At 35.7% G+C, this 25,644-nt stretch overlaps 2 protein-coding genes across 8 annotated transcripts in view; one reads left to right on the top strand and one right to left on the bottom strand.

Moving 5' to 3' along the window:
- The first annotated feature begins 1,888 nt into the window (after positions 1–1,888).
- LOC131943207 (ubiquitin carboxyl-terminal hydrolase 47) lies at positions 1,889–21,730 on the top strand. Its single transcript, XM_059303222.1, has 34 exons — positions 1,889–1,976; positions 3,096–3,317; positions 3,466–3,579; positions 3,677–3,788; positions 4,179–4,275; positions 4,412–4,490; positions 4,681–4,747; positions 4,868–5,007; positions 5,675–5,764; positions 5,872–5,967; positions 6,061–6,158; positions 6,270–6,406; positions 6,659–6,783; positions 7,083–7,162; positions 7,490–7,541; positions 7,635–7,711; positions 7,901–7,956; positions 8,107–8,219; positions 8,341–8,445; positions 8,578–8,785; positions 9,249–9,364; positions 9,499–9,618; positions 9,730–9,853; positions 10,288–11,595; positions 12,792–12,883; positions 13,047–13,127; positions 13,238–13,318; positions 13,442–13,557; positions 13,724–13,842; positions 14,026–14,156; positions 14,608–14,655; positions 14,915–15,045; positions 16,319–16,387; positions 20,580–21,730. Exons 1-34 carry the CDS (start codon positions 1,965–1,967, stop codon positions 20,689–20,691), a joined length of 4,728 nt encoding a protein of 1,575 aa, XP_059159205.1. The 5' UTR covers positions 1,889–1,964; the 3' UTR covers positions 20,692–21,730.
- Positions 21,731–22,936: 1,206 nt separating this feature from the next.
- The window catches only part of LOC131943204 (uncharacterized), a 49,634-nt gene continuing 46,926 nt past the window's right edge, over positions 22,937–25,644 (bottom strand). For all 7 annotated transcript variants that reach the window (XM_059303215.1, XM_059303219.1, XM_059303218.1 and 4 more), the window contains one exon: positions 22,937–25,534. In XM_059303215.1, coding sequence (XP_059159198.1) covers positions 23,457–25,534 — 2,078 coding nt within the window. In that variant the 3' untranslated portion in view covers positions 22,937–23,456. The remainder of the gene's footprint in view (positions 25,535–25,644) is intronic.

The raw sequence follows: 25,644 nt of genomic DNA, 5'->3' as shown, positions 1-25,644 counted from the left end.
AAATTGGATTTAATCTTTATAGAACTATTTAAAATATAACGACAGCTAACACACACACACACACACACACACACACACATATATATATATATATATATATATATATATATATATATATATATATATATATATATATATATATATATATATATATATATATATATATATATATATATATATAATTATATACGGTGCTCAATTTATGGGTATTTCAGAAAAATGAAGGTCACTTAAACATTTAAAAATAATTACTCCATCTAAAATTTTATATGAAATTTCGTCTTCGCACGAAAATAGTTTACCAGATGTCATTAAACAGTTGAGAGAAAACTGCGCATACAATCAGAGGCGTAGCGAGGGGGGTACACATGTCCCAGGGCGCCGACCATAGGGGGCACCAAAATGGGTTGAAAAAAATTAAAGGCTTATTTTAGCTGCAGTTTTGCATTATAAATATAAAAAAAAATAGAAGGGGGGGGGGGGGCAAATTGAAAGTTTGTTCCCGGGCGCCGGGAATGGTCGCACGGCCTTTGCATACAATGAAATAGTTATTGGTAAAATTTCGCCCACCTCAAATGGTACTCTAGTTTAGGTTTTTGAGTAACAGGAAGTACCACTCCCGGTTACCGGAAATCAACAGGAAGTTGAGAGAAAACTACACTATTGATATTAAACTTATATATGACATTTCGTCAAACTTACTGAAACGCTACTCAAGTTATCATGTTTACATAAACATGGACATTATAGCAAAACTATTTTTTTTTCAAATCTAGATTTATTAGATTTTTGCACGATTACAATGCATCCTTTATATTCCGTATACGATAAAGTGGGGAGTTAAGGGCGGTGAAAATTGTTCAGAAATGTTAATTATTCAGCATGATTGCAAAACGTTCTCTATAATCTAGATCTATATGCGAGAAAGCATTTCAGATCACAAAATTTCTTGAAGGCTTATCTAAAGACGGGTTTCTTCCTTGTAAAATAGTGATCTGGTCCATCTCAGTGATGTTAAAAATAAATATTCTAATATAACACTACGTGGGATGGCAACTCGGAATATAGACATGATTTTTGTTTACTTAAACTTTTAGAAATAGAATAAAATCTAGTAGAAAAAAGAATTGCAATATTATTAGTACTTTATAAATTTACATGCGTTTTTTGAGAAATCGGAAATAGCGTAAATTAGTACTTCCGGTCAACGGAAATTACTCAAAATTTGACAGAAGGTAGAGAATTAGATCTTTTACTTACATGTGAAATTTCATTTATCTATCTGAAATAGTACTCAAGTTATAGGCTTTTGAAAAATTCAAAGTAGAAAAAGTACCACTTCCGGTTATCGGAAATCGCTCAAAAGTTGATACGGATCTACGATTTTGATAAAATACTTATATATGAAATGTCATCAACCTAGCTGTAACGGTACTCAAGTTATCGTGTTTACACACACACACACAGACATACGCCATACGGACAAGATTGCAAAATTATGTTTTTCCGTATCAGTGAGGTGTAAAACGTCGAGATTTGTAAAAATCTTGTTTTTTTTTTTTTTTTGCACGATTACAATACTTTCTCTATACTACGTATATACGAGAAAGAAAAAAAAGGACTTCCATGCAATTGTAAAGTTTTAAAGCTGACCATCTTATTTAGGTCTACAAAACACCATTTTAAATTAAACGTGTAATATAGATCTAGATCTAGACTTTAGGAATATTTGCAACTTTTTTAAAGCGAAGTTTGTATTTTCAATTTTACTTCCTTAAAAAATTATTAATTTTTAAAAATTGCGACTTATTTTGCACACAATTTTCCAACCAGGCAAACGGATATAACTTGTGATTTATGCAAGCTCTCAGTCTATTCGAGATAAAACGATAGTTTGTTAGCCAGCCATTCCAAGTCAACAGTGCGAAGAAAACAAACGAAAATTGCAAGAAACTCAAAAACTAATGATCGTGTCGGTTAGTAACTTAAACGGTTCACTAACATAATATGGATATAAACCAGCTCAGATTTAAAAAAATACATTTTCTACACTTTTATAACCAAAAATTTAGAAACAATAAAAAATAAATGTAGGCAAAATAAAATTGAATCAAAGGGCCAAGTCAGTGCAAAATAAAATGTATTAATGTAAAAATGTTACGTTGGTTAACCACCTCTCAACAACAATAATATAATAATAATATTAATGAAAGTACTGATTAATCATTAATCTAGAATCTATACTCTAGGTGTCTTTGTTGCAACTTATAATTATAACTGTAAAAACTGTAACACAATCTAGAAGATTTTTAAAATAGGCCTAATGAAAACAAATTTTGCTTGTGGTCATGTGTGGTGACAATCAAATGCCAAATTTTGTTTTTATTTTTGATAGGCCTAAGTAGAATGAATAGGGAACAGGGTTAATGACCATATTCTGGGTTTTTGTGCTAGATCTGACTTGGGTCAATGAAATTCTGATAACACCTGTCGTAGAGGGAGCAGTTTTCTGGATGATTCCATTGCATAACATCATATAATTATACTCTGAACTAAGAACTGCTTTCATATCTTTGCAAATTTTCATTTAAAGTTGGATATCAGCTTTAGGTCTTCTTACCACTGTTTTTATTATTAAAGATAACCCCTAATTGTTTTTATGTTTTTTTATGTTTCATTGTTTGTGCTACAGAGTGTAATCAGTAGAATATGTAAGCAAAATAAACAATAAATAGCATAACGACCTGAAACTCTGTTCTGTATTCATTCTAGCAAGCTGGCAATGGTGTTAGAATTGCTAGATTCTTCATTCGGGGTAATGAGCATTGTTTATGCCTATATTTCACTATATGAGGAAGAGAGTGATAGTAATATGAAGTTAAACATGTACGTTGGGGTTGACTAAATCATTAACACTCTAGTTTCTTACTTTCGTATTTAATTATGGGTAAAAAAAATTTCTGAGAATGAAGTAGACCTAAAACTTTTGATGTTAGCACATGCACTACAATTTTAATAAGTTTAATATAGGGCCTATCAATTAAGTAATTTCACTAAGCCTTTGTAATTAAAATTGGCATTAAAACTTGTCTCAGAGATCCAGCGGAGTAGCTGCATCTCCAGTAGATGATGACAAGGTTCTGTGTATCATCCGAGATCTTGTGGACAGTCATGGTGGTACTGCAGGAAAACACACCCTTAACTTACAGGCCTCTGTATCTGCCTGTCAAGCTGCCTGTGATATAGCCAGAGCTTGTGGTTACAAGGAAAACACTGTCTCCATTCATTATGAGTCACAGCTGGGTGGTGATGGTGATGTAAGTAGAATTTTAAAGTGTACAGAATATTTTTTTTCATTTCTAATATATGACAAATATATCCTAATCTTTATGTAAACTCTGTAATGATTAATGAATGATAGGTTATATTGATATAGCTATTAAATATTCAACATTGTTTTAATAGATTTTACTAGAAGCACAAGATCCAGATGTTTTACTGGGAACAGTTTGTAGTTCAGGAGCGAAACGACACAGTTTCACTATACATGAACTTGATGGAACAATGCCTCAAAAACTAGTATGATTCTGCTTAAGTAAACTTTTAACCTACGTAATTATAATGAATCTAGCTGCACTTTTTATATTCTTATAAAAAATATCTACTATATTCTCAGGAAGAAAACATGTCAACATTTAGTGATACTAGTTCTCCCGTGAGTCTTCCTGCAAAACCTGTTGAAGAATTCTCCTATACTTATAATAATTCTTCTCCAAAGTCTGAAACTGGTGAGTTTACATATAATCATACATTCAATCTAATGAGAGCTTAGAAGTAGTTATTAAGCAAAGGAATTGCATTACTACATTTTGTAAAATGGAGTGGAACAGTTGGACAGTAGATCTCTGACTTCTAACCCAAACGTCTTGAATTCAGACAATCCTGAGTCCACCCAGCTCTGATAGATACCTGACCCATGACAGGGAAAATAAGGGTGGCTGGGCGTGGTACTGACACTCTTTCCCTTCATATACTGAGGTCACAGATACATGTTAACTCAATTTTATCTGCCCCATGGACCAGCAGATAAGAAAGATTAAAATTTGGTAAAACATAATAACTTAGTTAGAACATGTATACTTGATGTGATGTTTATAACCATGTCACTTACTTTTCAGGCTACCTTGGTCTTGTTAACCAGGCTATGACATGCTACCTTAACAGTCTGTTACAAACTTTGTTTATGACACCTGAATTTAGGAATGCTTTATACAGGTATATTTAGCTCTCTGAAATTTAGGAATTTAATTTTATACCGGGATATTAAGCTCTCAGATAGAAGTTAAGACAGAACTTAATTCTTCAAACTAATCAAACCGATTTTTAATGTCATTTATATTTTTTACTTCAGATGGTCATTTGACGGGGCAGAAGAAGAAAAAGTCAAAAGCATACCATATCAGCTCCAGAGGCTCTTTCTTCAATTGCAAGTATGTTCATGCAGTTATAACAGCCCATTAACATTTTTGTATAAACAAATTGCTCTTTGATTGACTTGTATAATTTTGCATCCAATGCTTTTATTAGTGCTTGTGAGTATTAATACTTTGCTTTTAATGATAAAACATTTTAAGCTGTTTTAATTAAGAGTCTGTTATCGTGAAAATTTTACTTCTATAGACAAGTAAAAAAAGAGCAGTTGAGACAACTGATCTTACCCGCAGTTTTGGCTGGGACAGCAGTGAAGGTAATTTTCACATTTCTTGTTAAGTCTGTGCTCATTAGTATTTGATTTTTAAGCATTTAAAAACTCTTTTTGGGTCATATAAATTATTCTAATGAATTAAAGTTTGACATGGTTTAACAGTTTGGCAGCAACATGATGTTCAAGAGTTGTGTCGTGTAATGTTTGACGCACTGGAACAAAACTGGAAAAACACTGTTCAATCTAACTTGATCAACCAACTTTATCAGGGCAAAATGAAAGATTATGTGAAGTGTTTAGAGGTATAAAAATTTTTATCCTGTAATCTATATATATAAAAAGCAATGTATGTGTGTCTGTCTGTCTGTCTTTCTTGGATTGCTACACCTTTCATCAGATCGATATGAAACTTTGGGAAGTTGTTGAGAATACCCCTTGTAAGATTTCTGCGAAAAACAAGAATTCAGTTGCCACGGGTGGCGCCTCGGCAGGGTGCAGTTTAGCCCCCCAAGCTATCATATGAGTGCTATGGTGCCTATGTTTGTTTTAAACTGTCATAGACTGTGGATAAAATGGGGCATTATAGTCGTTCACTAAACTGAATCAGGGCGTCCGCCTATGCACTGGCAGGGCGCGATTTGGCACCCAGGGCTATTTCTTGAGCGCTACAGCACATATGTTCATTTTAAAGAGTGTGATAGAATATGGATAAGAAATAGTATTATAGTCATTCACTAAATTGAATCAGGCGTGTACGCCTGCGCCCTGGCAGGGTGCAAAAGTTAACTTACATGTAAACAAGAACATTGAAATTTTTTTTTATATTAGTTTTGAGGTTTGCCTATAGTTAAGTTGTTAAAAATACTTTAACATACAGTGATATGAAAGTAACATGTTGAAGTTATAAACAACAAATTGTAACAAAAGGATATAATCATAATTGTGAATTTTTTGTTGAAAATTTGACAGTGTGATAATGAAAGTGCAAGGGTTGATGCTTATCTTGACATCCCTTTGGTTATACGACCATTTGGATCAACTGAATCTTATGGCAGTGTGGTAAGCAAAACAGATTGTGAATATAGTCCTTTTTTTAAAAACAATTTCTATAGTGTATCAGCTTTATTTAAGATAAACATTAATGAAATGTGAATATGTCTTTGCAGAAAGAAGCTATGAATGCTTTTGTTCAGCCAGAGATTCTGGATGGCACCAACCAATACTTTTGTGAAAAGTGTAACAAAAAATGTAATGCTCACAAGGTGAAGTAAAAAATTTTTTAGAGTATGCAGCCACTGATGTGTTAGGTGTAGGATACAATTTATCAACCCAATTTTCCCCATTTTTCTTTTTAGGGCTTGAAGTTTGTGTCTTTTCCTTACCTCCTAACACTTCAGCTAAAGAGGTTTGATTTTGATTATGCCACCATGCACAGGATCAAACTCAATGACAAGTAAGTATTTTTATTTCTTAGGTTTCAAAATTATCAATGAAGTCAATTTGTTTATATTTTAAGAATACAGTTTTGTCTTATGTATACTTAAATTTTGTTGAATGCTCACAGAATGACATTTCCTGAAGTCTTAGACCTTAACCATTTTATCACAACCGCCAATATTGGTAATAAAGATTCAGAAGGAGAAGAGATGGAGGATGAGAAAACAGTTCTTCCAAATGGTCAGGTTGATAGTAGTGATGAAGGTATGGGAATGGTATTTTTTTTCCTTAACAACAACTGCTTATATTAAAGCAGTGTTTTTTTTTGTTTTAGTTTTTAATGCATCTTTAGGTTGGGTGTTTTTGTACACCAGATTTTTGCAAAAGCAATGATTTTTAAAAATTTTTTTATCTTGGGTCGGGTGCCAGTGCAGTGAGTTGGATGAAAATATAATGTTGATTATAAATATGCAGTACCCAAGAGTAACCTATGTTTCTGTGAAATTTGTCTTAAAGGGATTGATGAAGGGATTGATGTAGAAAATGGCTGTTCTGCAGCTTCGTCTGGGAGTGATACATCCAGCATCAGTAGTGATGCAGCAGCCAACAATACAAGAAATTCCATTTACTCTGGTGGCAAAGTAAGATTTTTCTCCTAATCTGAAATTTTTCCCTAGCTTTTTCTTAGCCAACATGTTATGGGTTTATGGTCACATCTTTTATTTTGACCAATTACTATTAAAATTTCTTTCAAATTTAAAATGTGAAGTATTTCTGATGAAAATGCATAATTGTTACATTATTGGCTGTTTTCATTTTTTTACTGAAACAGTAATAGTTGTAAAGTTTTACTCATTTATTTATTTTCTTCTCTACAATTAAAAATAGTAAATTAGTGTTTTTGTTCTGTGTATATTAATGTTACATTTATCTTCTTCAGGGTCCTTATGTGTATGAATTATTTTCCATTATGATACACTCTGGAAGCGCAGCAGGAGGACACTACTATGCATATGTCAAGTAAATATCAGACATATTTTACTACTTCACTGTATTAACCTAAAAGTTTGTAATTGAATAGTATTTATTCATTAGATCCCAGTTATGTTTTGTATCCTGAGTCATATTAAAAAAAATGCATTAAGAAACAAAGATTTCAACTTAGAAATAAAAAGGGGATCAACTTTTTCCTGTACAAGTTGATCAAGTGGTACAAGTACTAAGGAAAAATAGCAATCATAACTCTGTTTGCCCTTTTAGAAAATTGGTGTTGGTTTTTTTTAAAATTACATTTTTTATATTCATGTAACCGTTACAGTATTCTGACATTTAAAAATATACTTCTAGGTCTTTCAAAGATGGTCAGTGGTATAGTTTTAATGATCAGCAAGTGACTAAGGTATGTTAAAAAGATTTTATTATATTCATATACACAACATACGAAAATGTCAGTGTCTGCAGGTTTTTGTGTGTGCCATATTTATGTTTACAGATCACTTACGATGATATCAGGAAAACATATGGGGGCAGTTCTATGGGAAGAGGATTTTATTCTTCAGCTTATACAAGGTTAGGAAAAGCGTTGACCCTCATTTAATAACAGTTTGATTTAATTTATTTTTGCATTTTAATAAGAGTAAAAAATTGTCTTTATTCATGTGTGAAAGTAAAATAATACTACATAATATTAGAAAATACCAGTCATAAAAATGTACTAAAAAATACCAAAGCAATTAAAATCAAAGTATTTTTCGCCAGCTCCACAAGTGCTTATATGTTGATGTACAGACAGATAGATAAAACACTCAATGCTGGTCAGTTTTCTGTTTTAAATATGCATGTTCTTTTATTGACACGTCTTCTTACATCTTTTTATTTTTATTCTTTTTTTTCTAATTACAAAATAAAGTAATACAAATCTTGTTAATTTTTTTCTAAAGTTTAACAGTTAATTCTTCTGATAGATTTTATGCAACCAGAAGATTTTCCAGAACGTCTGAAAGCAGAACTAAAGTACATAAAGGACAAAGAAGAGGCAGAGAGAAGACAGAGAGAAATTGACAAATCCACTTGTAAGGTAAGACCAGGGTTGTAAAATTATTGCTGAGACCTATATTCCTCAGTCATATTGAAATGTTTTCAGCACCATATTAAAATGTCTTACTGTCTGTTAGTCCATGTGTGATTTCTGTCACCAGATCAAGCTTTATTGTTTCCACCCTCAAGATCAACACAAAATGGAAGTGAAATTAGAACTACACAAGGACAAAACTTTGCTAGAGGCCACAGAAATATCAAGAGAGGTAATTTTTAAAAACCTTTTTTTTCTTTGTACAGAATTTTCAATTTTTATAAGCTATTTTCAAATTCATAATTTTTTGTGAATATGTGAAGAAACAGATGACTTTACCACCACATAATTTTTGTTTCTTCAGTTATTTAACTTACAATCTCTGGTTCCACTGGACTGCTGTCGTCTAGTAAAGTATGATGAGTATCAAGATTCACTAGAGAGGTCATTTGAGGGAGAAGAATCTCTGCCCATAGCCACTGTTTTGGGAGGTGTAAAATCCAACTATACGTTTGACTTGCTGCTGGAGACTAAGAAACCAGAACAGACATTTTTGGAATATAAACCTGGGGGTAAATTAACTTTATCTTGAGAATAATCATGGTTAACCTTTTCTGTGTTGATCTTGCCTTGTTTTCCATAATACTGCCAATTTTTTGCTTTTGACAATCTAATTTCAAAAAGAATAAGTAATGCTTTTTTCTTGTAAGTTTGGTATTTAAATTTTTTAGCTTGAATTTTTCTAATTTCAAAACTGCAGTGTACAGCAAATACTTGTAAATCTTTTTTGTGTAATGTGATTTTGTGATATTCTCTTTTGATTACCATCAGCTGTATCAGTGTTATAATTTATTCTAATTTTTACCGGCTTATTTTTTAATTTTATTTGATGGTTTTCAATCTGTAGGTATTTTAAAATCACTTTATAACAAAACCCTCTGTTTAATCCCTTTTCGTAAGCAACCTGAGTTAAATGTTATCCTTTGTAGACTATTGTTGTATACATACGTAGTTAAAATAAACTCATTTCAATAGGAGTTACAGTCAAAGTGCATGAAGTGGATATAGTCTCAGGCAGGATTCACCCACCTATCAGTGTAAGGGCCTACCATGTGCAGACAGTAGCAGAATTCAAGCTAATGTTGAAACAGGTTGGTTTAATCTTAGTTTTAAATCCTACCAGAAATCCATCTTCAGAATTTATCACACTATCCCTTCATTTAATTAAGGTGACAACATGTCAGCTCTATTTACACAATTGTTCATTACTTTTTTGTTGTTGTAGGTCTTAGGTTATCCAGCAGCCAACATCCGCTGTGTTTTAGAACGCTTTCATAATGATCTCAGGCCACTTGTTGAACCCGCTAAAACTTTAAAGGCTGAAGGATTCTACAAGTCCAATAAGGTACTCTCCCCTTTGTCTATGTAGGATAAAGTGGCACATGAATTTACTATTGTAGTACATTGTGTCAGCTGTATACATACATTGATTGAATTCTATTATTGTACTATACAGGTATTTGTTGAGTGTTCTGGTGACTTGGCTGATAACTCAGTCCCATACACACAGTCACAACTCTGTCATCTGCTGGATCAATACCAGCACACCATCCGCATCACTTGTTGCCTGCCTAGTCTCAGTGAGTACTTTTTATTGTTGGAACCTACAAGGCTATGTTTGACCATTGAGAAAAGGCCATTACAATTGTTTAATAGTTGAATTTTACTTTATTTGTTAAAGATTATGAAATGTACAATTCTATTCATCCAGTTGTTAATTACCAATGCAGGAAACAATAACTGTATACTAAGATTTTGTTTATATATTGATGTGTAGTGTACTGTGTTCATTCCATTATAAACTAGTATTGTTTTTATTCTGAAAGCACATAGTTTCAGGTACAATAATTAGAAATTGATAGAATTGTCTAAAAACTTAGATGGGTTATATTCTATAAAACTATCATTACCATACTAAAGTGAAGTAAAAATATTTTAAAGAATTGAATGTTTATGGTTTTATATTACAAGATAAATTAAGTATATATTTTACACATCTTTTTTAAAATTTCAGAATCCGTGCAAGAATATTTAGCAACTGTAAAAGAGCAGCCAAAAATGTCACCTAAAGGGAGTCACAACCTCTCCCACAACTTAAAAGCAACACAAGCCTCACATGACGCTGGTTCAGGTGATCCATCACATCCTTTCCAAGATGGTGGTGGTGATTTCTCTCACCTGGACGAGGGCATCAGTGAGCACGACTCAGCCTTCTACAGTGGTGCGACAAACTCTAAACATTCACTCTCAGGAGTGGACCCAGGGTCCAACTTTTCCATCAGCAGCTCAACCACAACTGACACCAGGTATGGTGCTGGGACTGTGACCAACCTCTCTCAAAAAGACGAGGTGGCCGTCGCAGCATTTGACGAGGAGCTGGAGAATGGCCTTGACAAGAACGACACCCCCAGGCTGATCAGTGACTGTGAGTCCTGTAGTGGACTTGATGACCTTGGGAAAAAAAGAGAAGAATTTTCTAGTTCATCCCGCCAGCACTCCTCATCCCACGAACATTTAACAGATGTTATGGCCAACGTTTGCTCCAAGCTTTCATCTGTTTGCTTGACCAGCTCCCGCAGTGACCCGTCCATTTATCACACCTGTGCTGACCACAGTGATGATTCCCTCCAGTGTCTGGGGTCAGGGCCAAGCACAGGTAGTCAGGAGGACACCAGCACCAGTGCAGAGTTTAATCTCAGCTGCTCTGGCCCTGACCCAGAGCCCATCCTGTCATCACCAGAAGATGGCTATGGGTTTGAGGATGAAAATGAAGAAGACAAAGATATGGATGGAGGTGGGGAGATTGAACCAATCAATCCAAGATTGTGCGGGGGTGGCAGAAGGAGTGGAATCCACGACCTAGACTTGGGTTCAATAAATGACCATTTTGATGCCAAGCTTAACGTGCAGTTTCTCATTGGTCAGTTTGAACCAGTTGAAGACTGGGACTCTGAGACAGCAGCTGCTCCACTGTCAAAAACTGACAACTCATACTTTCCATTTCAATCTTCATCCTTCCTTCCCAACTCATCTTGGGGCCTTCCTTCAGCACATAGTGAATCAAGTCTACTGCCTAACTCGACGCAAATTCCCTCTACTGACTTTGCTGAAGATGGAGACATTGACTTAAGTAGAGCAAGGCAACTTCCACCACCCCCTCCACCACCGCCTCCACCCCCTCCTCATTTATTTTCTGAACGGAACACAAAAAATTGTACAGCACAAGCCAAGTCCACTGACAATGATGATGATGACGAGGAAGAAGAGGTGAAGAGATATTTCCATGCTGTGATGACAGAAGCTTCAGAGACTGAGGAGAGAAGTAAGTTTGCATTTAAAATATTTCTATGAAATGTATTATAACAAATCCACTTTCTCAACTCAAAAATAATTCCTTTGTTTTTTAAATTTAAAAACAATATCAATCACTGCTGCTAGTTTTTATTTGGTGTGCAATTTGTTTATTGCTTCACTAATTATGATAAATGACAAGTGAGTGCCAGGGTGTTATAAAAACAGCTGTAACACAAGAATGTCTTTGGAAGAAATCCAATCATTAGTCAGTTGCACTAAATCCAACTCTCAATGTTGTTGTATGAAGAGCTTAGAAAAGATAAAGAGCAATTTATAATCAATATTTTTTATACAAACACGGGATTGTATCTCAATTAAATTGCTTGATATTTGTAATTAGTATTTGTTAGGATTTCTAAGGACTGTTTTAATACATTTTTAAAGTATGAACCTGTCTTAATAGAATTAACATAAATTTGGTGGAAATCCAATTTTCCAATTAATGGTTGAAAATTTACTTGAAAACAATTCAGCTGATTCCTTTTCTTTACATTTGTAATTTTAAATAGGTATATTACTTATGTATTTATAAGAACATATTTTTTTCCTGTCATTTGACATTGCTGGATGTGTTCTACAGGTATCTCTATGACTCAAACCACACTTACTCGCTTCCAGAGGTCACACATGACATTAATACCAATAATGTAATTTAGGGTCATTTGTTTATTTTGTATGCCTTAAATGACGTCACAGCTTTTAATATTTCGATCCCATAAACCCCTACACTGTTAACCACCCTTCCTCCCCCATGTTTTAAGTCCAGAAATAGTATTTTATGTTGTTCAGGTACATCTCTGCTGTCTTCATTTACAGGAGTTGTAATTCTTAACCTTCTATTCTTGTATTTTTTTCAACTACAAATAATTCAGGAAAATTATGAATGTGAAGTTTAAAGAAACATGAAAATATTTTCTATGACATGATTAATATTTGGTAAATAAACAAAATTGTAAAAGTAAATGAATACAATTAATTTAATGTTGAAGTATTGTTTAGTTGAAGGCATTACATATACCAATAGCCTGCTTTGTGAGATACTTTTATGGGAGGAGTCTGTATCTTGATATTTTAATTATAGAAAATAGACATTCTTTTAGACAAATAATATTTTTAAATACTTGTAGTTTTGTTTTATAATGGTATGTTGTCTTCATCTTGCAGTATTGAATGTTTCTGTTGATAAAAGAATTACCCTTGGGGCTTTCAAGAATCATCTCCAACCATATGTAGGAGTTGTGTCAAATCTTTTCAAGGTTATTACCCTCATTTTAAATGTGACATCTGTTATGCACAATTTGTTAATTTTTGTTTTTAAAATCTGTTTCAATTACAGTTTATTCCATTATAACTTATCTAAAATTGTAGATTTGATATAATTTTACTGCCATGTTAATAATTATTTTATTCATCTATTAGGTCTACCGTGTATATTCTAACAATCAGGAGTTTGAAAGTGTTCGGCTTTCAGACACACTTTCATTTTTTGAAGACGGAAAGGCAAGTAAAGTTTTATGAATAATTAATGAGCCTAGAGTTAGATGTAAGGTTGAGTATTTTAAAATGTTGTGTGAACTGCTGAAGTAAGAACATGTTTTCTACCTCTGTAGTTTAACATAAAACTTGGACGAGCACTACAGCCTGGTGAACATAGAGTCAAAGTTTTTCAACTGTGTGTCAATGAAGCAGAGGTTGGTATTCAAATCATTTTCTTTTTGTTATTAATTGGGTGAAGGGAGCAACAACATATATATTGTTTCAAATGTCTACTGTTGATTTTATATACACATTTTCCCTTTTGCTGTCTTCTCTAGCCCTGCAAATTCTTGATTGAAACAATATTTGCCAAAGGAATGACTGTGTTAGAATCAAAACGACTTGTTATCTCTGAGATAAAAGAGCAGTGCAACATTGACATTCCCATTGAAAGGTATACACCCGCAACCTTTATCATAACGCTACATTTTTATTACAATAAAATTTGACAGAATTTTTTTCTATTCTTTAAAGATTGCTTTAGAAGCTATGCTGTCGTAGGTAAAATAATTGCTCAACTAACTTAAGAATTTTATTTTTGCTTCTGTAAAAAAAATTAGGTGCCGGCTTAGGAAAAAATCTTGGACTAACCCTGGCACAGTGTATCTTGATAACCATGTTTATGAGAACGAGATTCCTATCTACCCTAACTGGGAGATTTTCCTTGAGGTTCTTGAAGGTATGCTCTCTGATTTTTAAACTACTTACTCTTCAGGTTTCTGGCTACCCACTAGACCACCCACTCGCTCATCTCAACTAATGCTTTTAGTTTTAAAGAATGCATTTTGTTTTAAAGATTTTCTCCAAGCTCATTTACTTTAGTTTTTTTTTGTATTTTATAAAGTTTTTCCTTAACCCACAGCTAATGAAGAGCTAAAGGACACATCCCATCTTGCAATATATGTCAGACATTGGCACCCGTCCACCCACCAGATTGACCCATTCCATGAGGTGGTCCTCAAGCATCAGACAGTAGAGGAGCTGAAACTTAAGGTTGCTACTTAGGCTTGTCCTGACATGTTTCTTACCATATGGTGCTACTTACTTCAGTCTTTCATCACCTTTAATTGTGCCATATTTATGTCATTATCTGCTTCAAATTTTTCTTTATAAAATAAAATATTCTGTTTTTTTTTTTCTGTAATTGTTAATGTCACCTGACAGTCCATGGGGCAAGTGAATTGAGTTCACTGGTTTCTGTGACCTCGGCATGTGAAGTGAAAGGTTGTCAGCACTATGCCCAGCTGTCTTTAATTTCCCTAGTGTGAGTTAGTTACCCATCAGACCTAAGTGTACTCAGGGACATTCTACTGACTTGAACCCGGATTTGAACTTGGGTTAGCAGTCCTAGCTTACTACCGCTAGGCACACAGTCCCATTAAAATTTAACATGACTAATTTCGTTTTCTCTCCTTTCCTCATGATTTTTCAACTAACATTTCAGATTTCTCTCTTAAGTGGAATTCCTGTTGAAAATGTTGAGTTCGCTAAGGTAAATACAAATTACGTAAACAGTTTTTTGCTTTTAGAAAAATGTTAACAGATTGTTTTTATTTTGGTTAAATCTGATCAAAAAGGATTCATGAACAGAAAAGCTAATAATTAGATACTTAATGGAAAGCTTAGATTTACCCTAGGCTTCAACCAAATCCAAAGAGGAGTTTATTTTTTTAAAACGGTTAGCAGAATGAAGTTGACTATTAGATAACCACAAAAAACAGCCTATAAAAAATGTATTTCTGTATTTATAGGGTAAAGGTACTTTCCCATGTGAGGTGTCTGTGCTGGAGATTCACACTGACCTGGAGTGGAACCCTCATGTCACAACATTAAACATGTGGCCACTTTACATATGTGATGATGGCCATGTCATTTACTTTAGGTAGGTTAACATGTTAAATTATGTCACAACATTAAACATGTGGCCACTTTACATCTGTGATGATGGTCATGTCATTTACTTTAGGTAAGGTTAACATGTTAAATTATGTCACAACATTAAACATGTGGCCACTTTACATCTGTGATGATGGTCATGTCATTTACTTTAGGTAGGTTAACATGTTAAATTATGTCACAACATTAAACATGTGGCCACTTTACATCTGTGATGATGGTCATGTCATTTACTTTAGGTAGGTTAACATGTTAAATTATGTCACAACATTAAACATGTGGCCACTTTACATCTGTGATGATGGTCATGTCATTTACTTTAGGTAAGGTTAACATGTTAAATTATGTCACAACATTAAACATGTGGCCACTTTACATCTGTGATGATGGTCATGTCATTTACTTTAGGTAGGTTAACATGTTAAATTATGTCACTACATTAAACATGTGGCCACTTTACATCTGTGATGATGGTCATGTCATTTACTTTAGGTAGGTTAACATGTTAAATTATGTCACAACATTAAACATGTGGCCACTTTACATCTGTGATGATGGTCATGTCATTTACTTTAGGTAGGTTAACATGTTAAATTATGTCACAACATTAAACATGTGGCCACTTTACATCTGTGATGATGGTCATGTCATTTACTTTAGGTAAGTTAACATGTTAAATTATGTCACAACATTAAACATGTGGCCACTTTACATCTGTGATGATGGTCATGTCATTTACTTTAGGTAGGTTAACATGTTAAATTATGTCACTACATTAAACATGTGGCCACTTTACATCTGTGATGATGGTCATGTCATTTACTTTAGGTAGGTTAACATGTTAAATTATGTCACAACATTAAACATGTGGCCACTTTACATCTGTGATGATGGTCATGTCATTTACTTTAGGTAGGTTAACATGTTAAATTATGTCACAACATTAAACATATAGCCACTTCACATCATGTCATGATGGCCATATGATTTACTCATTGATTCTTTTGTTGTTGACTAGCTCCCAGTATTCCATATGACACTGTGCTTAAGGCAGAGCACCTACTCTCCTGTATAGATTTGTGCTCAGATTGTTGCACAAACATTAACCTGTTCCACAAAGACTAAGCTGTGTACTTATAGCTAAACTTCAGCTTTTAACATGTTGGGTACAGCACTATTTACATGCGTTTTACCTCTGTCTCTGTTTGTATGCTTTTTTCTTCTGTTGAGATGGCACGTAATTTTTTTTCATTCGATAGAGATAACAGAGAAGAGCTAATAGAATTGGCAGAGGATAAAAAGAAGGAAATCCAGCAGAAAGAAAACAGGTATTTTAAAATTATCAGTTCTCTTAAGGTAGCTAATATTAGCTCTAACTAATTTACCTCGAATGCGACACACCCACAGGCACTCACATTTCTCTAGAAAGCCTGAATAAATTGATCTGACTGCCATTGCCCATCATGTTTCTGTTGCATTATTATAGTGCAAAAAATGCTTCCATGTTATTTACACTTAATAAAATGTAATCTACTTGATTTTTTTTCTCAAGAACCTGAAGTTTCTAGCTGTTTATTATTTGATTAACCCTTGAGTATCAGACACATTTTGAGCTTGTCCTCAATTAAATAGTCACTTCGGCATTTTCATAGTTTTAAAGTTTATTCATACAACTCAGAAAATGTAATAAATATTTATTAAGCTGTTATTAGTGTTAGAATTAACAATCAAAGTCGCAATTATATTTAGTCAGTAAAATTTTGCAATTTTTGATATTTGAGCAAAAATCTAATATATTTATACATTTTATTGTTTAAACATGTAATTGTGGTGTAAATATTGGGTTGGAGTATATCACTTTGTGAACTTAAGTCAGTAGTGTATCGATTAAACTATGTTTGCCAGCCTGACTCACTCCGAGGTTAGGTTGTGGTTGACTTTGATCCAGCTGCCTAGATATGTGACATTGCAAATGTCTGGCACTGACACATGCCTGTGCCAATTGAAGTATGATGTTAGGTTGTGGTTGACTTTGATCCAGCTGCCTAGATATGTGACATTGCAAATGTCTGGCACTGACACATGCCTGTGCCAATTGAAGTATGATGTTAGGTTGTGGTTGACTTTGATCCAGCTGCCTAGATATGTGACATTGCAAATGTCTGGCACTGACACATGCCTGTGCCAATTGAAGTATGATGTTAGGTTGTGGTTGACTTTGATCCAGCTGCCTAGATATGTGACATTGCAAATGTCTGGCACTGACACATGCCTGTGTCAATTGAAGTATGATGTTAGGTTGTGGTTGACTTTGATCCAGGTGCCTAGATATGGGGTGTGGGGAAATTGCGAGACGCGAAAAGCGAAATGGCGAGGCGGGAAAATGCGAGAAGGGCGCGAAAACGGTCGGTCACGTGACTTTTTGTCTCGCATTTTACCACAACCCGATACTTACGCTGGGTGGTGTTGAAATGCGAAGATTTCTGCGAAAATTTACCGCACCCGATTTTCAGTGGTATTTGGTCCAGACTTCAAAGACGTTTTCGTTTACATTGTTAAAACTTCCGATTTTTCCGTCGCTAGACATACTGATGATTTGTCAACTCCCCCCCCCCCCCCCCCCCCCCCCATCTTTTGTGTCGACTTAGAATACCACCTTGTTCGAAACCGACGGAAATACCGCCGACGATAGATCAACTTCTCTCTTTTGTGTGGAACGCTGAAGCCGCCGAAACCGTCTTTGAAGATCGCCGTGCCGCCGCAAACATATTGTGTATTGTTGCATAGAAATGTGTGACGTCACACTATAAAAAAGCAATGTTAGAAAAATAATTTTAGACGTTTTTCGCGTTTTAGAAAACTGTTTTCAAAAATTGTAATAGGAATTGATTAAAATACAGAAATTAGAAGAGATTTTGGGAAAATATCGATGTTTTAAAAAAAATTCAACTGCAATTTTGAGGGGGCAGGGGGGGGGGGGGGGTTGTAGACTGAGGTGTGACGTCATTTTAGTGGGAGGGGGGTCTGGATTTTTGTGAAAATGTGTGACGGAGGGGAGGGGGGTAAAAATAGTCATTTATGGATGACCTGGTAGTTTTCTCCATAGCGGACTTTATTCAGATTATCTACAGACGCCCATTTTTTTTCATTCTGTTCATATTCGTGTTCTGTGTTAGCACAGTATAAATGGGAGTCTAATGAACTGGGTTGGATGTACTATGTGTGAAAGATGGTGTGACGAGGTGTTTGATTAATGCTAGGACTGTTTCAGAAGATTTTGTTTGTAAATTTTGTTTGTAATTAAAATTACTTAATAAAACATAAATTACACTTTTAAGAATTGTTTATACTTTTACACTTTTTGCAATGAATACATGTTGCAAAATATCTCTCCTGCTGACAAGATTATACCAATTCACAATGACACAGCTCACGTTTGTATAAACATGAGCGGGCTAGATTTTTAAAATTAATGCCGACTGAGACGGGATTTTCCTCTCGCTAACGAGAGCGGGCGATGACAGTTGCACAGCAACGATATTAGGATTTTTTTAATAGATCTAGATCTAGATATAGATCTATCTATCTTCTTAGTATCTATATATATATATATATATATATATATATATATATATATATATATATATATATATATATATATATATATATATATATATATATATATATATATAATAAAATCTAGATAAAAAATAACAACATACAACACTCGTGTTAAAGGGTATGGCTACATGCTAGTTTATTTTAAAACAAAAAAAAAATAATTTAAATAAATAAAGATGAAATAAGCATGAAAAAAAAACTTTTTTTCGCAAAAAGTGTCTCGCTATTTACCCTTGATTCCGCAGGTATGTCTCGCATGATCTTCTCGCATTTTCCCGCCTCGCCATTTCGCTTTTCGCGTCTCGCAATTTCCCCACACCCCTAGATATGTGACATTGCAAATGTCTGGCACTGACACATGCCTTTGTCAATTAAACTATCCTAATTTATAAAAGCCCAATGTGCGCACATCTCTCTCTCTCTCTCTCTCTTTCTCTGTCCGCAAAAAATTTTCGCCGGACATCACGTCAGAATCGGCAGCGGTATATGGAGAACTTTTTACGGACTTTTGTTGAAAATAATATGTTAGATGTTTTAAATGTATAACCACAATTTTACTTAAAGAAGAAAAATAAAAATTAAAGGCGTATTCGAATGTAGAGAAACAGTATTATTTATGCAACCGGAAAAGCATTAATATATGTGAAAAAGAACGCATAAAACTGTGACGTCACTATTGCTTATACATTAACTAATGACGTCATCTGCCGTGTTAAGAATGAAAAGAAATGAACTATTTCATTCAAATTTGATTTAGATCTACGTACACTATGAAATGTATACAATACAATTTTTCCGGCCTAAACTCATAAAATTTATTTTATGTATTTGGATTCTAGATCTAGAGATTCTAGATCTAGACTAAATCTAAATCTAAATCTACGCAATAACTAGATCTAGACGTAGACGCTAAGATCTAGATTTAGACTCTAACTTCTCTAAAATCAATTCCAAAAATAAATTTCTATATTAGGACTAAACTATTTCAAGACTTATTTATTTTATACAAAATCTTTGTTTGGAACTGGCTAATTTGGGATAAAAAATTAATTTGAAAGAATAGGCATATTCGCGTAAGTTAAGATTTTAAAATACGTGTTTCATTCTCCGTATTTTATAAGGTGCCTAAATAGCGGAGATGTTAGTGTACATTAAACCACGCAGGTGGTGCGGGTTCGAGACACAGCAAGTCAACTTGGTTAATGTATTCTTTTTTATTATGCTCGGGCTAAACTTAAAAAAAAAATTCTTTTAGGAATCTAGATCTAGATTGTCGGGTGTCCGATAGGGCACTTCCCGGCGCCGCAGGCGCTTCAAATTTGGCATGATCTTGCCTTGGTGCGACAGAACACGGGGGCCGGTTGGCCGAAAAGTCTACGATGTGGGGGTCAAAACTGACCTCGACTGACCGGTACCTTATATGAGCTATAAATCGAAAAAAAATGTCCACGGAGGAACCTCTTCATAACTCTTGAGGTCGTAGACCGACCTTCGGGCGAATTAATTAAGCATTCAAATTCTCAATGTTTTCGAAAGCCTAAGCGAAGCTGGGCAGCATGCCTAGTGATGTTAGGTTGTGGTTGACTTTGATCCAGCTGCCTAGATATGTGACATTGCATGCCTGCGTGCCATGTCCTTTATAATGGAATCACACAGAATATAGAACATGGTTCTAGGGAAGTTTTGATAAGATTTATTAAGTCTTTAGCCTGAACTTTATAGTTGTTTCTTTTATAGTAGTAGTAGTAGTAGTTAGCCGACCTTCCTTCTTCAACATATGAGTTGGCTAGAGAAGTCCAGGTAACTCAATCCTGAGCTAGTTGTTTACAAAACTTGTTTCCAGTGGCAACCCATGTTTTTATGTCATCGTATTATAATCATTATGAACACATTTTTCAGGATATCTCGTCAAAACCACAAGATTTCTTGCTCGCCTCGCAAAGAAAGAGCCTTGAAAATTTACACAGATGATGATAACCATGTAACAAAAAGCACGGTGGAGTTGGAATAACAAGTATTCTGAGACATTTATCATGTTGCTGTGCAATAATACAATCATTTGTTGCGCCTGATACCTAATATCTTATGAGGCATAGTTTTGTATGAAATCTTAGCCAAGTTTGTTTCTGTAGGCAGATATTACTACAGACAATTTTTAAAATCTATTTTAATTTTTGCACTTTTATTGAGTTGAATCAAGATACAAAAGATTGCCTGTTTATAATTTATATTATTTTAATTTTGTTTTTATAGATAGGTGTTTTTTTTAAATTTTAAATTGCTTTTCGGAAAATTGAGAAGAACTTTATACAATGAATTTGTAAACTATAAAGCATGTTTGATTGTGAGTGGAATAGAAAAGCATAAATTATGCTCATCTTCAATAGTCAGACAAAGGTCTGTTTGTAATTGCATTCAGTTTAGTTGAATAGTCTCATTTATAGTTATAGTCATATTTTGTTACTTTGTATAAAGTATTTCCATAGTAGCTGAATTAATTTCTTATTCAGTCAAAAAAAAATGAGCAAACCATCTTTGTTAACTTGCCTGTGGTACATTTGTGTGAGCAAAAACATACTGCATGTAATCAGTACTTGAGTTTTTCGCTTCAGCTTCTTCTCATAACAGCTAGAATAGGTACATTTTCAGAGCTGAGATACATGTAATGTTTTTAGATAATTTGATTCAGAAGACATTTTCTTTTTAAAACAGAAGAAATATATTTGTATTTTAAATGATCCATAACAAAATAATTCTCACCTCATTAAAAGTTTCTGTTTTGATCCTTGAAAAGAATTAGCTCATAGCTTTTTAAAATTGTGTATGCAAACATAACATATATGACAGTGAAAAAAAAAAGTTGCAAGTAGATCCAACTAAGTACATCACATGGTGTGTTGTAAACTAGTTTGTGTGAGGTTTCACCTGTATTTGACACTTAATGCCTTTCTGTTTTTATTGTTTGCTTACAGTCAATTCTTGTCTTTCACTCAGTTTTTTCTTTCTCAAGCAATTGCAAACAGCCATAGGAGAGATGGTACCTATGAGGGATGGGGGGGGGGGGTGGGCTGTGTCTGTATAGTTTACATATGTGGTGGTTTTCCTGTACTAGGATGTTACATTTGGGTGGGTGGGGGGGGGGGGGGAAAGAAATGGCTATTGTCACAAGATGATTTGCAGGAAAGGGGGGGGGGGCTGTGTGACTCCCTGGATGCTTTACAAATAATGGTGGGTAGGTGTTTTACCTACAGGGTGGGGGAATTCACTGCCGCACATTAGTAAACTTAGTGAAGTGGGGTCACTCACCCATATATTATTGGGGGGGGGGAGTGCACCAACTGACCCATGAGGGCTGACAGTCCCAGTTTATTGCTATACCTGTTTATGAAGAAACATTTAAAATTTAAGATGATTTTTTTTATTTACACAAGGAAGTTCTGGCAAGACAGTATTTTTATTTTTGTGAACGGAACTTTACCGTTGGTATTAATCCCTGAGATAGTTGCTTGTGCAACCAAGTTTGAAATTAAATAAATAAATATTCTTGGTAATTGTGAAATTTTAATTCATTTTAAAACAATTTGAGATGACCCATTTAATCTAATGTGTATTTGGTGTTACCCAGAGTTTGTTGAATTAGCTGAAAACACGATGTGTAACATACGGGTGGTCTTAGGATTAAATAGGGTTATCTATAAGCTGGTATAATGTTTCGGTAAGGGATGTAACCTGGTGGGTCGCTCTAGTTTAAACATGGAACGGAACCTATGGTTTGCGTAGACGTTGAACAGGGGACGCAACTTAAGTAAATCTGAATTTAAAACTGGTGAAATTTAGCGTTTCGTTCTAAAAGGGGAACTAATCCATGAAGTTGTCTAAAAATTTTTTTTTTTTTAAGTTTTGAATTTGTAGATACAATTCTTTTTAAAGTATGTGTCATAATTAGTGTAGCTGTGATCCTCATCTACTCATTAATTCAGCTCATTACTTAGAAATGTAAATTTCCACAAATTGTTCTCCAACAGGGCAGAGACTCCGTGTAGGACAAGGTGAAGTATTTATTGGGCCACCTATACATAGAATTCTGTGTATATTTTGCTGTCAGACTTTGTTTTGATTCTGTATTGCTCTGTGGATCTTTGAGATTATAGATGATTGAAGATAGTTGTCTTGAATTGTATTTATTCGGTTGGATCACTGCATGTTGTTGAAAGTTCTTAAAGACAAGAACACACACACAATAGATGAACTCTTAATAAGCAGCATACTGTACATTTAATTTCTCTCTTCATTATAGTAACAGTTCAATAATTAATACACATATATTTTAATTATCTACTTAAAATAATACCCAGTCATTCACTGTGAATGTTTGATAGAAATGATTTTTAATCATTCATTTAAAATATTACTCATTAAGTGAATACATGCATACATTCATAGGAAATATTGCTCAGTCGTTCAATAAAACATTGGTCATTCATTCATTGTAAATAGTGCTTAAGTTAAGTATTTCAATTCAACAAGATTACATAGTATGGCACTAGACATTATTTACAGTAGTTTTACAGAACATCACAGAGGTCAATGGGATATTCAAGCACTTGAGCCATTCTTATCACACACATTCAATTCCTGTCAAACATCTTGCTTTCTTCATTAAGTAGCATATAAATAATGGTCAGCCAAAGCACAGAGAGAGAGTTTTGATTTTTTAAAACATCAACATTGGCGTGTAAGGAGAACTATGTACATTGTGAACACTTTTAAAAGTTTTTAGACTCGAATTTCAACTGGCTTCCTGTCTGGACTCCCACGTGTTAAAACTCTGGCCATTGGCAAATTGTCTTCTGAGTTTTGAATGGTGCACCTTTCCGCGCCTTCTGGCCAATAGCAAGTCTTCTTGCAGCTGTTTGCGTGATCACGTGGATCCTCGGCGGGGAAGCTCTCTTCGAAAGAGCTCTTCCTGCCCGTGAGCGGCCTGTGGTTGGGTGTGGGTAGAGACCGCAGGAAGAAGCTTTGGTCGTTGGAAATGGGATAGCTGTTGAGTTCTCGACTGTCCAGCTTCTCCATGGCGAACGTTGGGCTGTCACGTGATAAGGTCAGCTGCTGGGTGTCGCGTGGCTGACCGTACTTCTGGGAGAGTTCGTACTGCGCCATTTTCAAATACTCATCCTGCTCGGGGCTGAACTGGAAGTGGGTTGCTCTGTTGGGCTCCTTCGGCGACTTGAACTGAGCCTCGCGTTGGTCCGAACCTCCTTTGGCTGAGGAGCTCAGAGAGTGAAACAAATTTGCACCGTGCTCGCCGTGGGAGGGTCCTTCGTTGAAGATGTTCAAAGGCGAGCCTACGAGCATTAAATTTGCATTGTCTTTGGGCTCGGATACCCGAGGTTTGTATCTAACGTCGAGTTTGTTTGAAAATACAGAGCTGCTTAAGTATTGGCTGGTGTCGTTTGAAGTCGTCTTTACCGAAAGTTGTTGCGAAATGTTCCCAGAACTGGAACCAAAGGACGAAATTGTTCCCGAGCTGGGGCTAAAAGACGAAATGTTCCCAGAACTAGACGTAAAAGACGACTTCTCTAAGCCAAGCAGACCATTTTCCTCTGTAGACGATCTAAACGGCCGCCATTGGGTTGTGGGGTTCTGAGGGAGAAGAAGCTCGGCCAGTAGCGGAGAGTGGGTCAGTTTTTTGGCTTTAGAGTGACCATCATGCTTGACTCGCGAGCTGAAGTCGATGAAGCGCTTGCTCAGCATTTCAGCAGCATCGCTGGTGCGCTGGTCAGCTGTTCGCTGTCCGCCAAACGTCTCGTTGTAACTGGGCAGAGCCATGTGGTTGTTGCTCAAACTACGAGTGTAACTTTCGTTTGTTTCCATGCTAGGGTCTAGGTACGAGTCTTGCAGTAGCGCGCGATTGGCCATTAATTGGTCCATGTTTCTCAAGGCGCTGGGACTGGTGCCCCCCGTGTTGGTCGCTGGCGACAGGCAACCGTCGGTGGACGGAGAAAGCTGAGCCTCGCGGTTTCTTAAAGTCTCCGTTGCTTGTCTGGCCAAGGAGCTGATGGTCAGCATGGAGCTCTCGCTCTCGTTGGAGGACTGAGACAGGCTCTTAACCCGGGCGTGATCGCCTATCATGTTGGATGGGTGGAGTTTGGGTGTTAGGTCTTCGTACCTGTCCATAGGCAGAGCCAACGTGTGGTCGTAATCGTCGGGTAGATAGGACGTTGCCCAGAAGGAATGAACCTTGTTCAGGTCAAAAGATGAAGCGGACGGGATAATATGGTCAGTTTGGTAAAGGTTAGGTTGGTGCTGGAGATGGTATTTAGGGTAAAGGTCATTGCCCTGCTGCCAGGCTTCTTGCCTCTGGTAACCCTGGAGCTGGTCGTGGTCGAGGTTCAGGTAAACGTCGCACAAGCTGGAGCTGTCGCTGCAGGTTGGGTTGCCGGTGCCGGCGTCCAGGAAGGACAGCTCCGCGGGGTGGGACATGGTCAAGTGCGGGCTGAAGTTGGCGAGGGCGCGGTGGTCGTCGACCGAGCTGCTGAGGCTGTCGCTCGCCTCGTGTCTGTGGCCCGTGGGCTCTGCGGACCCTGCGGGGTTCTGGTCCAAGGTGAAGGTCGGAGTCCGGCTGTAGTCCTGGACCATGGGAGCTTGAGGGCTCTGGAGAAGGTGGTCGGGGGACTGCGTGAGCATCTGGGACTTGTAGGGATTCGAACCCAGGGTATAGTCGCTGTCGCCTGGGTAGGGCATGGACTGGGGTGAGGTGTGGCCGGGCAGGTTGTCGCTGAAGCTGGCTCCGTCAACATCGGACCCATCTTTCTGGAAATCGCTGATGCCATCTCTAAGTGATGCCATGCATACTGAAATAGAACAAAATAAATACAAATAAAATACTGCTCATATAACTTTATACAGTTATAAATCTTAAAACAAAAAACGAAATCAACAATAGCCTAAACTAAAGGTTCTA

This window comes from Physella acuta, unplaced genomic scaffold (assembly GCF_028476545.2).
Source record: "Physella acuta isolate Inbredline_101_S28 unplaced genomic scaffold, ASM2847654v3 ptg000446l, whole genome shotgun sequence".
Classification (NCBI taxonomy): Eukaryota; Metazoa; Mollusca; class Gastropoda; family Physidae; genus Physella; species Physella acuta.
This window is presented reverse-complemented; position numbering and strand designations above follow the sequence as displayed.

Bases quoted from the DNA above. Each gene is read 5' to 3' on its own strand.
- LOC131943207 (XM_059303222.1), top strand. The intron at 4,748-4,867 runs GTAATTTTCACA...ATGGTTTAACAG, and splicing joins TGGCTGGGACAGCAGTGAAG to TTTGGCAGCAACATGATGTT. The intron at 7,712-7,900 runs GTTAGGAAAAGC...ATTTTTCGCCAG, and splicing joins TATTCTTCAGCTTATACAAG to CTCCACAAGTGCTTATATGT.